The sequence below is a fragment of the Sardina pilchardus genome, chromosome 11, assembly GCF_963854185.1.
Source record: "Sardina pilchardus chromosome 11, fSarPil1.1, whole genome shotgun sequence".
Lineage (NCBI taxonomy): Eukaryota > Metazoa > Chordata > Actinopteri > Clupeiformes > Clupeidae > Sardina > Sardina pilchardus.
Genome location: NC_085004.1, coordinates 27,049,278 through 27,062,489, shown reverse-complemented (window position 1 = coordinate 27,062,489; position 13,212 = coordinate 27,049,278). Strand labels below are relative to the sequence as shown.

Genomic DNA, 13,212 nt, shown 5'->3' with positions numbered 1-13,212 from the left:
GCATAAATAAGTAATGTCTACACTCATGGATGCTTGCCTTCGGCTCCCGAGGTGTGTTCGACCCCCCCGCACACACACTCCACCCCCGCCCCCCCCTTCACATCTGCTCACTCGATAACTCACACAAAGTTTTTATTGTTTCTTCTAACCCCCCCCCCCCCACCCCCACCAACCCCACCAGGCTCAGCTGCTTTTTAGAAGGGTCCATCAAGTTGAGAACATTACATTGGAAAGCGTGCGGTAAGTGCCCCTGGGAGCGCATGCCGACTCTTTTGTTCTGGCTCCATATGTGCGGCTCGTTGAAATGAGCAGACTTGACTGACATCATTATGCATGTCACTTGCAAAGTCAAGGAGTGTGCTGCTACAGTATATGTCATTTAATGTTGAAATGGTTTCTGCAGCTTAATGGACTGCTTAGTGTCGAGTGGGTAGATGAATTGATGAATTCATGTACTGTATGTAATTAAGCAGTTCGTTAGTTAATGGGAGAATGATGTATGGGGGTGTATAGATGGCTAAGTGAATCAGCTTTCACTGTGTAAATAGACTACAAGGGATTCTGCAGTGGTGTCCTATTGTTTACAGTGCATTCATATTTTACTTCTCTTTTGGGTTAGAACTCTGGGCCGTATTGCCGGAGGGATGAGCTGTGATTGGCTGATGCTCTGGACCAATGACACAGGCTTCCCTGAGTTGTTGCAGTTTGTCAGCAAGTTGCCAGGACAACTGAGACCAGCTCTGGTAATGGAGTGCTCCCCTCCCCTCCCCTCCCCTCCGCACCCGTTCCCATCTATCTCGTAGTCTTATCATTGCCTCTGTCTAGGAGTGCTCCCTTATTCTGTATTAATGCCTGCATTACAGCCATGTAGATGACAAAGCTTGCCATCCATCACCGCATGCTGGTTTGTTTGTACTCTGCATGAGTGGAGAAATATAGGCTGACAGAGGATCTTCCTCCCTCCTTCCCTCCTTCCTTCCCTCCCTCCCTCCCTCCCTCCCTCCCTCCTCTCCTTTCTTCCTCCCCTCCCCTTATCCTGCCCCATCAATTTATTGCAGAGAAAGTGTATAGTGGAGGAGTTGAGGAGTAGACCTGAGATGGATCTCAATGAGCTGGACCCGTCCTTCTCCGCAACACTGCCGTACGACTGTTTGTCTGTTCTCCCTCTTATGTCTTTATGTAATCCCTGCCTTTGAACATGAAGTGGCTTCAGAGGATATCTGTTGCCTGATAGCTTGAATTGAGATGAGCTCTGGGTACTTGCTTTGGTAAATGTGTGTATGTGTGTATGTGTATCTGTATCTATATATGTGTGTGTGTGTGTGTGTGTGTGTGTGTGTGTGTGTGTGTGTTTATATATCTAGATATGTGTGTGTGTGTGTGTGTGTGTGTGTGTGTGTGTGTGTGTGTGTGTGTACTGTATATATTATACGTAAAGAGTGTGCTGGTAAGCTTGACATAATGTCTTTTTTTCCAGGATGAGAATGCTTGACAGCCTCTCCAACACCACCTTCTTTGCCATCCTTGAGCACATCCGCCACAACTTCACCCACTTCCTGACGCTGGCCCGACACAAACAGATGGCCCTGGCCGACAAAGCCGTCGACGTGCTCGTAAGGCGAAACGAATGACACTAATATGACACCAATGTCCTCTCCTGTCAAAGCATCACACAGCACTAATGTAATAGCAGCAGCACTCATACCAATCACATGTGAAGCGCCTCTCTGCTCAGAATATAAATGTTAACGGCTACGCCCCAGGGCCACGGATGTAGCGCTTACATCAGGGAGTCGCACCAGGCCGGAGGTGGAATGCGTGACTGGGATGATTGTTCCGCTCACAGGTAGTTTCAGTGGCGGTGTTGCAGAGGCGAGATGGGCTGCAGAGAAAAGAGAGAGCCGCTGTGAAGCAGAGAGTTTAATCAATAGATATTATGCGCTGACAGCATGATGTCCACCCGAGAAAAGAGTGTCTCTGCTGTTGCTGTGTTATTGGCAGAATTGTTCACTTAAAGTGGATTTGTGTCAAACCGGATATTCGTGTTTGAAGGAGCATATATACAGTACTTAGATATGTAGCGGAAGCCAAGTCCATTTTCCTCAGAACTCTCAATGAAGTGAATGCTTTGATAGGTACCCAAAATGCTGTATTGTTGGGGGGGGGGGGCTTCACCACTGGTTTGTAGCACCCAACTGTAATGAATAGTTTTTCCTTTTCATTCACATGATGAACATCCTCCTCCTTCTCTGCCACCTCCTCCTACTCCTCCTCTTCCTCCTCTTCCTCCTCCACCTCCTCCTACTCCTCCTCTTCCTCCTCCACCTCCACCTCCATCTCCACCTCCTTCTCCTGCTATGACAGGGCATCTCTCAGCAGGGCCTGACGGGGTCATCTCTGGACCTGCTGGGGCCGCTGCTTCCCTTCCTGGACCGGGCCACGCTGCGGCTGGTGGACCGGGCGGCCCTGCGGCTGCGTCTGGAGGAGCTGAAGGGCTACTGTGTGCCCCGGGACAGCCTCCGGGACCTGGCCTCGCTCCTCACCGACAAGGCCCTGCTCGGGTGAGCCTCGCCGGGAGGGACGCGAACGGGAAGCGAGAGGAAAAAAGGGGCGGATGAATTATGAATGGCATGTGATGACATACAACCACATCATTATACTTCTCCTGGAGGGCACGAGACACATGAAATATTTACGGCCGAGTTGCTGGCCGGAAATATGCTTTCTTGACACCAATCACAGAGCGATGTGTTGTGTTCATAAATTAGCTGACGTGAGCCAGCATAATGACTTTAAAAGTGCTTTCCTTGGCACTGAGGAAGTTGTGATTGCTCTTTTTGCGCATTTTGTTTGAAGTGTGAAGTGTGAAGTCCCGCTTGTGGTGAACTGGGTGATGTGGCTTTTGTGTTGCAGGGAGCCGGGTTCCTGGAACGTGGGTGATGTGGAGCACGTTGGCAGATTGGTGTTTGCTCTCACTTTGAAGCAGATACGCAATCTTCCTCTGGTGAGAACCGCAGAGGCCTCTGCTGCACGGAATGAGTCACGCACACTAGAACTTTTTGACAATTGGCTCCGGGTTGGCTGGGAGGGTTGATGTGTGTGTGTGTGTGTGTGTGTGTGGGGGGGGGGGGGTGACGTTGTTGCACTTCCTGGCTTGGGGAACTGCCAGTTATTTGGGGTTTTGTATTTCATGGTAGAGATGCTTCCGTTCTGAGAGAGAGAAAAGGTGAGCATGAAAGAGGGGGACAATGACGTGCAGAACTAGCGCTACATTTAAAGGCATCCACAGATTATTCACACTGTTCCCACTGCCATCTGTCTCAGCCAAGCAAAATTGTTAGTCTTCCTGTGAAAATTCAAGAACTCAGTATGTGGGGTTATGTAAAAAATAATGGTTATGTGTTTATTTGTGTGCCTGTGTGACTGTGTTTGCATGCGTGTGTGTATGTGTGCGTGTCTGCATGTGCGTGTGTGTGTGTGACTGTTTCTGTATCTGTGTGCGTGTATGTGTATGTGTGTGTGTGCACGCATGTGGTTTGTCGCTGTGTCTGTGTGCGCTTGCGTGTGTGTGTGTATGTGTGTGTGACTGTTTCTGTATCTGTGTGCGTGTATGTGTATGTGTGTGTGTGCACGCATGTGGTTGTGTCTCTGTGTGTGTGTGCATGCGTGTGTGTGTGTGTGTGTGTGTGTGTGTGTGTGTGAATTTCAGAACCAGCTGGGTGCTGAGGTGGTGGAGCAGACCCTGCAGAGCCAGCGGCGATGGGAGGAGAGTGATGTTGGCCAGGCCTGTGGTCAGCCCCCGTTCCTCCGAGACAAGATCCACACCTTCATCCACAAACTCATCAAAGGCAGACGCAGGAGGCAGAGAGGTTCGGAGTCAGCCGGTCCTGTTTTACCGCAGAATAAAAAAATAAATCTGAATATAAAATGAAATGGAATTTAAAAAAAAGGGGAAAAAATCATGCCTGCTTGAAGGCCAGACTTTGTCAGTTTCCTCAAGAATGATTAGAGTGCTTGACACATTTTTGTAAATCTGCCAGCCGGCTGACAAATATATTCTAATGCAGTGAGAATGAGCACAAGCAAACTGCCTTACCAGAGCGTAGATTGTGAATATTCAATCCTTCAGTTCAGAAGGCCAATAACAACAACACATCATGTTTTAATCATGAGATGGATTCGGTTGATGAGTTCCCACAGTTGACGCGATGCCACACGGGTACTCGTGCGGGGTGTTGGTGCCCGCTTCTGCGTGTGCACCACAGGTATAACTTATTAGGGTCACGACCTTGATGACCTTGTGCTGACCTTTGTCCTTTGGCAGAGCCAGTGCCGACCTGCGCTGACATCAAGGGCACCTTCCCCTCGGCCTGGCACACTTCCCAGTACCAGCGCATGGCCGACGTAGAGCTGCAGCAGTGCATGGAGTTTGTGGGCCGCGACCCGGCCCTCAGCCCTGACCAGCGCTGGACGCTGTGGTCTAAACTCAGGCAGGTCAGTCCTCTTCCGAGACATCTCCCAGACACACACTTCCTCTTATGGAGACTGGCATACGTCACTTTTTTCCGTTTGGTATGGTTACATCAGATGTTTAAAGACGCCATATATGGGAGCCGTGTAGAAACAGCAACAGAAACTGTTGACGTTTTTCTGTAATCTTCTGTACTCCAGTTAGCTCTCTAAGGGGCTTGCGCAATAGAGAATGTTGTGCTTGCCAAGAAACCTCATTTTTTGGATGGCCTCACACTCATTTGTCAGTGATGACTAATAGGCTAATTTTGTGGCATGTTATTTTAGGATATTTCAGTTATTTTTCATGTCATTTTAAAGGAAATTGTTTTACCACATAATGATAGCTACACCAATAATACTCTGCCAAATAAAATAAGTATTTCTTTTCATTAGAAAAAGTGCATGATTCAGGGGCGCGGTTTGTGTGTGTATGCGTGTGTGTGTGTGTGTGTGTGTGTGTGTGTGTGTGGGTTCGTGAATGTTCATTTGTGTATCTGTGTGTATGTGTGCGTGTGCATTCACCTGTGTATTTGTGTATACTGTGTGTGTGTGTGTGTGCGTGAGCTTGTACGTGTGTGTGTGTGTGTGTGTGTGTGTGTGTGTGTGTGTGTGTGCAGTCCTATAGACCAGTGCGAGCCATGCGTCCTGAGCAGGTGCTGCAGCTGGGCTCCATCATCACAGAGCTGGGCGAGAGAGAGCTGCAGGCCCTGGACCTCTCAGACCTGGGCCTGGTGGCCCACCTAGGCAGCCTGCAGGACTGGAGCCCAAAGAAGGTAAAGCCCGGCGCCCACCGGACACGCCGTTCAGCGATGTTCGGCGGTGTTGGCTTGACGCACAGGATTTTAGAACAGTTTTCTATCTCTGTGCGGCTGCTGCGTGGCGGACGTTTCCAGTGGGCTTTGCCCCGTTAAAAACAACGGAGTTCTAATTTGTTTCTTGTTGCGGTGCGCCGCGTACGTGTCTGGTGGGTGCTGCCGGCCTTAAGAATCCACTCACCTATGGGACACCTCTGAGTAACATTACATTGTAACAATGCAGACATCTCAAATGAGCAAGCATGGAAAACACACTCAGTTCCGAGAGTCTATTAGTTCTCCGTATGGTCTGAGTTTTCGCAGTTATAATGTTTCGGAACATTTGAGTACCTCATCTGCAGTCTGTTCCAATTCAATACACATGGCGCAAAATTAGACAAATGATTATCAAAGGACTGAACACTACAAGCCAAGCCAGTAAATGCACTCAGACAGATAAGGTGGATCCATAATCTCTTTTTAACAAGCAGCTTGTTGTACCAGTTGATCAGTAGGCAGAGGCCTATGCTATTTATGAGGTTCTTAATTCTTTCATAGAATTGCATTTAATTCATCTCTCAGTTCTTATGCAAGACCAGTCATTGTTGGTCTGTAGCCAATGTAATCCACAGGTAAATCCATTTGACAATCACATCTTGTATAATGCATCTTGCCCTGGTATACCACTGAGCTGAATTCCTCTGTGTGGCTCAGATGAGGGCTGCTCTGCTTGGCATCTTGCGGCGACGTGGGCAGAGGCCAGAGCAGCTTGGAGTGGCAGAGCTGGCATCGTTCGGGCACCTTATCTGCGGATTCAGCATTCCTGAGATTGCCCGACTGGACCCACACAACCTTAGGTGAGCAGCGTGACGGAATTACAGTATGTGACTTACTTTAACCAAGTTATCAACCATGCAATCAAACCAAGCCGAACTGCATGAACAACAGCTGAACTCAACAATATTGTTGAGTTCAGACTGCACAATATTAGCTTTTTGAAAAGGCAGCCACCAGTAAAGTAATCTTGTGAAACACTTCCACATTTTCTGCTCTCTTGCTTTTGGTATTTGCTGTGCCTGGATTCAATAAACATAAGCCACTTCAAACAATGTTCAGTCAGTGAGGACTGCACTTCATATTTCACTACATTTCTCCCGCAGTGTCATGGAGGTCCCAGTGATAATGACAGTTTTAGCACACAATACTGAAAATGCAGAATTAAAATGAGCACAATACAGAAAGAGGATATAAAGAGATCTCCTTCTGGCTAAATGAACCGTGATAGTTTATGGGAAGCACACTCACCACCATTCTTCACCCTGCCTCCCTGCTTTCTTCTTTCGTGCCGTACTCTGCTGGCTCGTGGGCTTGGCCACTGCTGGTCAGTCTGGCGGCGCTGTTCCTGAGGGAGCTGGCCTTGCCCTGCTCGGAGCAGCAGCTGGAGGCCGTGGTATCGCGGCTGGCCAGCCCCCGCGCCTTTGGGCCCGTGAGTGGATGGACCTCGGATGTCTTCACAGAAATTGGCACCCTGGCAGGTACGGCACTGCCAACACAAGCAGCTCATATTCACGCATGTCTTTACAGTTTGTGTTGCTCCAACCAAGCATATGCATGAATCAATTCCTGCGATATATTGCCTACAGGCATCTATTATGTAAGTAATAAAAAAAATAATAGAATATATACTTAGTAAGTAAGCAATTCATGCTCAAGTCTTTCCCCATACATACAGTACTGTACACTAAACTTTAAAATACAGTACCTTATAATTCTCTACATTATATGCTATACAATCTATTTGTACATTTGTCCATATCTCTAATTGAAAGCAGGCTAAAGCCATGTGCTTATCCACATACATTTTATAGGCTATCCGATACACCCCCATACTGATATCACACACACTGCTAACACTATTTCACTGCTCACGTGTTGCCCTCAGATGTCTCTTAAATAAAGGACCTGAAAGCCTGACCCAGGTGGAGCCTGTTATGGTAGCAATTTGTCTTTTGGAAGTATAGGAACAAAATTGTGCAATTTCTTTTTTCCACCCAGAAGAAAGCTCTCTGTTCTGTGCGGTTAAAAGGGGACAAAATACAGCGTAAAGCCTTAAATTGTCCCCATATTTTTCATTATTTCCAGACTCTCCCAATGAAACCTTGAGTGCTTTTACTTTCCTTGGGGTGTAACAAAAGCAAATGGTCATAACCAAGCAGCCACTTTGTTTTGTCTTTGTAACCTAAGATGATGTGTGAGGGAATGTTACTCAGCTTGAAGTGTGTCACAAATCAGGACCGCTGATGAAGTGCAACTCTCACACCGCACACTTAACCATCCCTCCAGGAGAAGCAAGAGGCTCGACTTTAGTCTGAGACACCATTTCTATCAATCACATTATGCTTCCAGCTGCCTCATTTTCCATCCAGGCAGCTTTTGTGAGCATAACAAAGAGAGCATCATTTCCAAACACATTTACAAGCGAGCCAGAGAATAGATTTACTCCAGCCCTGTTGGCCAGCTGGATGGACCTTGACGGAAGATGAAATGGTTTTAGGGCTGTTAAGAAGCTCCTCTGTCCACATATTTTGTCTTTGGAAACTCCATTATCCTACCCATTTTCATTTATTTATTCAAATGTTTGCCCAATTCTCCCTTCTGTCTACCTCTCTCTCTCTCGCTTTCTCTCTGTTTCTCTCTTTCTTTCTTTTATTGGCCTCCCTGCAGTGGGTCTGGAAGACATGTTGATGTCTGCTCTGGTGAAGGACCAGATCCAGGGCCTCACGCCGGCTGCCATTGCCCTCATCCCACCCCACAAACTTGCCGTATGTTCTCACACTTACCCTTACAACCCAACATTATTTATTGGAACTTCAGTTTTGTATTATGAGTTGTTTGTACCTGGAATCCTAGATGCAGTCAGCAGGGACATGGTTGGTTTCCTTATTTACTTGATGTTACATTGATTGGTTATAACCGTAGCTTTGTTCCTGTGTTTTTTCCTTCATCAATATTTAATGCCAGAAAATGGTTGGGTGTTGTTCAGCATGACAAGTACAGGGATGGTATACTTTTTGTAAACAACAAAAGAACACTCTGTCCCTTGCCAACTGCATCTATGTAAATGTGTCCAGTGTGCATCCCTGCAGGAGCACAACCCCTGCCCTCCTTGACCCCCTGCTGTCTGTGTGTGTGTGTGTGTGTGTGTGTGTGTGTGTGTGTGTGTGTGTGTGCGTGTGTGTGTGTGTGGTTTAGGTGGTGCTGAGCACATCCCAGCTGTCCTGGTTGGGTCCGGAGCAGGCCTCCGCCGTCACGGAGGAGCAGTGGGCCGAGCTAGACAGCCAGCAGAAGCAGGCCCTCAACCTGGCCCTGTACGAAGGGGACGTCATCCTAGAGCACCGAGGTCAGAACTCGCCCAGGGCCAGTGTGTGTGTGTGTGTGTGTGTGTGTGCACGCACGCACGCACGTGTGCAGCGTACAGAATAAGGTTTAATTTGTATGTTATGGGTGAGACTGAAGCAAAGGACGTTAAACAGTGTAGGTAGACAAAAATGACACAGCGTACTGTTTCACCTTCACACAGTCTTGACCCTGCAAATTCAGCATGTAAAGCAGGCTTTGGGTCAGATGTTATTAAAGAGAGCACTGCTGGCCTCATTTGACATTTATCAGTCCAGTATAATAAAATAATCATCAACTTTACAACCACAGCTCTCATATAAAGCTTGGTCTTTCATTTTCATTATGAAACAGACAATAACAGCCAACTTTTATCCCTGGAGCACGTTTGATAACAGTAATAACGTTAATAATACCAGACCCAGGCATGTGCTGAGATAATTGCACTGTAATGAAATTATAACCATGTTTTTCTCCACAGGTCGTAATGGAGGCGTTTCAGAGTGGCCCATTGACAGCTTCACTGTGTGCTTACTGTCCCTGTGTTGTACATTGTGGCATCTACTGTGAAAAAGAATGGAGAATGGAGATCACACTTTATTTATTCACGGCTCTTTATTGAATTCTTACATTTGTAATTAAACATTGACATGCTCTTTTCAACATCCTTGTCAGTTGGCTCTGGTGAATGAGTGAGAGACGTTTTTGCGTTGTCGCTGATGTTTAGTGGACACAACAGAATGAATTCCAATTGAGAGAACTGGCGACGGCTCTGGTTCTGGATGGTGCTGACGGAGCTGAAGTGCTGCTTGTGTACTACTTGCGCACGGTGGGGGCAGGGATGGTGATGCTCTGCCCCTTCTCCAGCCTCTTCTCGCACTCAATCAAGTAGTTCACTCCGTCAATCACGCTCTGCACCAGCTGAACCTGCACGCAGCAAAAGAAAACCCACAAGGGGCTCAGCATTCATGGAGTCATCAGTGAAGACACATCGCTGGGAGGCTGAAGGCATGAGTGACTGTGAAATTATTATGACTGAAAGTAAAAGATGATGATGATCATCATACTTTATCGTCAGTCAAGTCTAAAAGATTTTATTCCTTTCCTCACAGTATCGCCATTCCCAAAATCAGAAAAATAACTTCAAATATATAAATATAAGAGCATGTTCCTGGCCTGGCCTGTCTCACCTCAGATTTGCCCAGTCGGTCCAGGTTAGAGATGTCAAAGGTGGTTCCTGTGGTGGCGCTGTCCACGCCGCCAGTGCCTCTCTTTTGCAGTCTCAGGTTATCCAGGATCTGGTTAAATCGTGGGTCCTGCAGTCCAGAGGAGACAGACGAAAAAAAAAAAAAAAACACCAATCATCCAATCACAGACTGTCCAATCCTGTAGCAGATGCACTGGATGAAGACTTTTGGAAAGCAGCTCACCTTGGCCATGCGGGGCAGTTTGACGTGCACGCCAGCCCTGAGGCCAGTGCCCAGGTTGGACGGGCAAGTGAGGATGTAGCCAAGCCTTTTGTTCCACATGAACTCCCAGCCTCTCTCCTTGATCAGCCTCTCCACCTGCCAACCCCAACAAAGAGCTACAACTGAACCAACCAGATAACCATAAACCAGATCACAGCAGAAAAGAGCCGTATTGGCTCTATTACTATGGTTTTCCCCAAAGCGTATGCTTTGTTTAGTCACATTCTTTTACCTCAGTCAGGCCTTTGCAGAAACGCTCAAACACTCTCTTCATGTTGCCCCCTTTCTCCATGGAGATGACACGGGTGTGATCCTCCTCATTGACCCACACAAGGAAGGTCTTTTGATGGTTGTGCCTAGAGGCCAGATTGTTGCAGTGTTAAGTTTACAGCCATTAACAAGCTTACCCCTTTGTGGAGATACATTGGCATCACATTGGTCATGTACTCACCAGATACCTCTTGCGTCTGGCCAATCACGAGCCATTCCAGCGCACGTCAGCAGAGGTGAGACTGGCTTATCAAACAGGAAGTGATCCTGTAAGCAGATACAGAATCAGTAGCTGGTTTCACTCATTCTGATCTATGTTCACAGCAGGAAACTAAATCAGGTTTTGTTATGGATGCTGACAGTACACTTCTGTAAACAATTAAAGTAACAGTGAGATTTCAGGAAAGATTTTCCTTTGGATGTTTGTCTGTGCTCTGAAACACAACTCAGCCTGAAATGTTGACGACTTGGCAACACATTTAAAAGACTTTTAGTATTTCCATGTGTATCTCCTGAAGCAGGGTCTTATTTTCTTTCTCTCTGTATATTTTCTTTTTTCCTCTTACATCAATGAGCCGCTGCTGCTCCTCATCAGTCATGTTGGTGAGGCTGTAGTACTGGCCAGCCATCTCCCCTTTCAGGCCATTGAGGGCATCGGCCACCACCCTCTCCACCTCCCGTCTCTCAGCTCGGGTGCAAGCAGGGGGCAAGCTCAGGCCCCGGATGCAGCGGCCCGTCCGCACGCGGGATGACAGAACGTAGCGCTCGTCAAACACGCCTGCGCGGATCTGGTGGGATGTACATCAGCAAGCAGGGAGATTATGTGAGGAGGTGAAGACATTTCCATATACAGTAACTTGTCATTCACCATGGTGCTGAATTTACTGGGCAAGGTACTGCGTTTCTCAAAAGCAACACCCTACTGTGTATCATCAATGACAAGAGTAACTTGTGGCAAGAATGGTGGCTGTTTAATATGTTCTATACTATCTGGTTGTATTCTACATACCATTTCCTTGAGACTCCTTGACAACTACTGTACATAGATACTGTAGATACTTTCCGAAGGAAGTTTTGGATTGAAATGCACTGCATTGTACCTTGCTTGCATCCAGGTCTGTAGTGTGTGTCATTGTGCGTGGGTCATAACCATTATGTCTCTCCTTGATTACAGGATCAAACAGGTCAGCAAACACCTGGCAATCAAAGCAGATTTCAGTTTTCATTTGTTGTGGTTGAAAGAGTATAATGCCTTGTATAATTGCTCTGCAGTACATTTTAACATTTAGGATGGGCAAAACTGTGTTCACAATTTGTACAGCGATTCCCTTAATACCTCATATGACTCCTCATCTCCTGCTACACAGCCCACTGTCTTGATGAAAGGATGTCCGGGGTTGTCGACTCCAGTCTGGATGGCCTGATCAAGAGTGTAGCCTCCAGGTGTTCTTTTGTCACACAGTTTGGCGTACATGGCTGGTGTGAGGTGACTGGCCATGCAATTCTGATGTACTCGCAAGTCAGGGTACTCTGAACTACCATGGAGAGAAGTACAACAAAAAAATTGTGATGTGTACAATAGGCATTTTGGGAACGACTACCTGCAAGTTGTCCGTATACATGGGGCGAGACTAGGCCTAAACCTAATTTCTGACCATGGATATTAAACATACTGAAGTCAGTGACCAACTGGAGTGTCAATATTTGAGCTGCATGGAAAATATTGCTTTACCTGGGAGGATAGAGTTTTCTAACTCCATCACCTGCGTTGACTTGATACTGGTTCAACAGTAAGCCTGTTGCGACAGTTCCTACTCCTATCACAGACATAATGTTTGTCCTAGAGGACAGAACTCTAGAGAAAACACCTGCCATTTTCTGATATTCTGAAAGAAAAACAGATGTTTTAGCCTAATGTAAAATTGGTCACAAAGTAACACATTGACAACAAAAGCAAAGACAATTTCAACTAAACAAAATAATAATTATAAAAAAATGTCATTGCTTTGGCTGACACAGTCAGCTTAAAAAGCAAATTAAAAAGTGAATACATAAAAAGAATGCAACAACTAGCTAGTCATAGAATAGCAGCAAGAGTTATCCATCACACTCCTACTTTCCACTGTTGTAAGATGTCTGCTAAGAACCATTAACACAAATATAAACATATTAACAAGTTGGTGGCAAATTACCTAAAATTAACGTTAATGTTAACATTAGTGCTACCTATCTGGAGGCATCCATTATTTTTCCAACCCACTTCAGATCAGGTAATGTTAAGGTAATTCAAGTTAGCCATGGACAACTAACTTAAGTTGTTGTTATGCTTGTTGCTAGTCAAACATGCATATGATATGATAACTAACTAGCTAACTAATATTCACACATTGCTCACTTTAAATATTATCAGAGCCCGTCTTATTAGACATTCTCTGATATTATATTAACAGCTTTATCAAATATGCTAGCTGCTATGCTAAACCAAATAATGCTAGCAGCTATGCCATCTATGGTAGCGCTAACTAGCGAAGCGGTTGTTCATTTGTCTCCTTTTTGACATCTAAACCTTTTAAATTCGCCAGGAGATCACAGTCAAGCTATACCTTATTTAGCTATTTGACACTGAATAAAGACTTACTTTACTTGTCAAGGAATTGTAGATTTTTTCACCAAAGACTCCTCTGGCAATGACATCCAACGGGTCCTACTGGATAACCGTTTCCTAGCAACCACAAACAGCTTTGAACAAAATGACTGTTCAAAAAATTCTC

General features: G+C 46.1%; 2 protein-coding genes across 2 annotated transcripts in view; one reads left to right on the top strand and one right to left on the bottom strand.

Annotated features, from left to right (window-relative positions):
- Positions 1 to 9,315, top strand: part of LOC134095296 (stereocilin) — a 24,012-nt gene extending 14,697 nt beyond the window's left edge. The window contains exons 17-30 of the mRNA XM_062548745.1: positions 182 to 240; positions 620 to 743; positions 1,059 to 1,141; positions 1,478 to 1,613; positions 2,365 to 2,561; positions 2,914 to 3,004; positions 3,710 to 3,869; positions 4,325 to 4,494; positions 5,130 to 5,285; positions 6,021 to 6,163; positions 6,693 to 6,841; positions 8,031 to 8,128; positions 8,559 to 8,706; positions 9,184 to 9,315. Of these exons, the coding sequence (XP_062404729.1) occupies positions 182 to 240; positions 620 to 743; positions 1,059 to 1,141; positions 1,478 to 1,613; positions 2,365 to 2,561; positions 2,914 to 3,004; positions 3,710 to 3,869; positions 4,325 to 4,494; positions 5,130 to 5,285; positions 6,021 to 6,163; positions 6,693 to 6,841; positions 8,031 to 8,128; positions 8,559 to 8,706; positions 9,184 to 9,272 (1,803 nt within the window). The 3' untranslated portion in view covers positions 9,273 to 9,315. The remainder of the gene's footprint in view (positions 1 to 181; positions 241 to 619; positions 744 to 1,058; positions 1,142 to 1,477; positions 1,614 to 2,364; positions 2,562 to 2,913; positions 3,005 to 3,709; positions 3,870 to 4,324; positions 4,495 to 5,129; positions 5,286 to 6,020; positions 6,164 to 6,692; positions 6,842 to 8,030; positions 8,129 to 8,558; positions 8,707 to 9,183) is intronic.
- On the bottom strand, positions 9,299 to 13,186 carry LOC134095672 (creatine kinase U-type, mitochondrial-like). Its single transcript, XM_062549330.1, has 10 exons — positions 13,080 to 13,186; positions 12,174 to 12,327; positions 11,778 to 11,976; positions 11,542 to 11,637; positions 11,008 to 11,229; positions 10,623 to 10,708; positions 10,404 to 10,527; positions 10,133 to 10,267; positions 9,893 to 10,018; positions 9,299 to 9,629 (listed from the first exon to the last, which is right to left on the bottom strand). Exons 2-10 carry the CDS (start codon positions 12,314 to 12,316, stop codon positions 9,519 to 9,521), a joined length of 1,242 nt encoding a protein of 413 aa, XP_062405314.1. The 5' UTR covers positions 12,317 to 12,327; positions 13,080 to 13,186; the 3' UTR covers positions 9,299 to 9,518.
- Positions 13,187 to 13,212: the final 26 nt, after the last annotated feature.

Coding starts and splice junctions, on each gene's coding strand:
- LOC134095672 (XM_062549330.1), bottom strand. CDS start 12,316: ATGGCAGGTGTTTTCTCTAGAGTTCTGTCCTCTAGGACAAACATTATG. Junction 11,977..12,173: donor AGAAAACTCTATCCTCCCAG/GTAAAGCAATAT, acceptor TCTCCATGGTAG/TTCAGAGTACCCTGACTTGC. Junction 10,709..11,007: donor AGCAGCAGCGGCTCATTGAT/GTAAGAGGAAAA, acceptor ATCTGCTTACAG/GATCACTTCCTGTTTGATAA.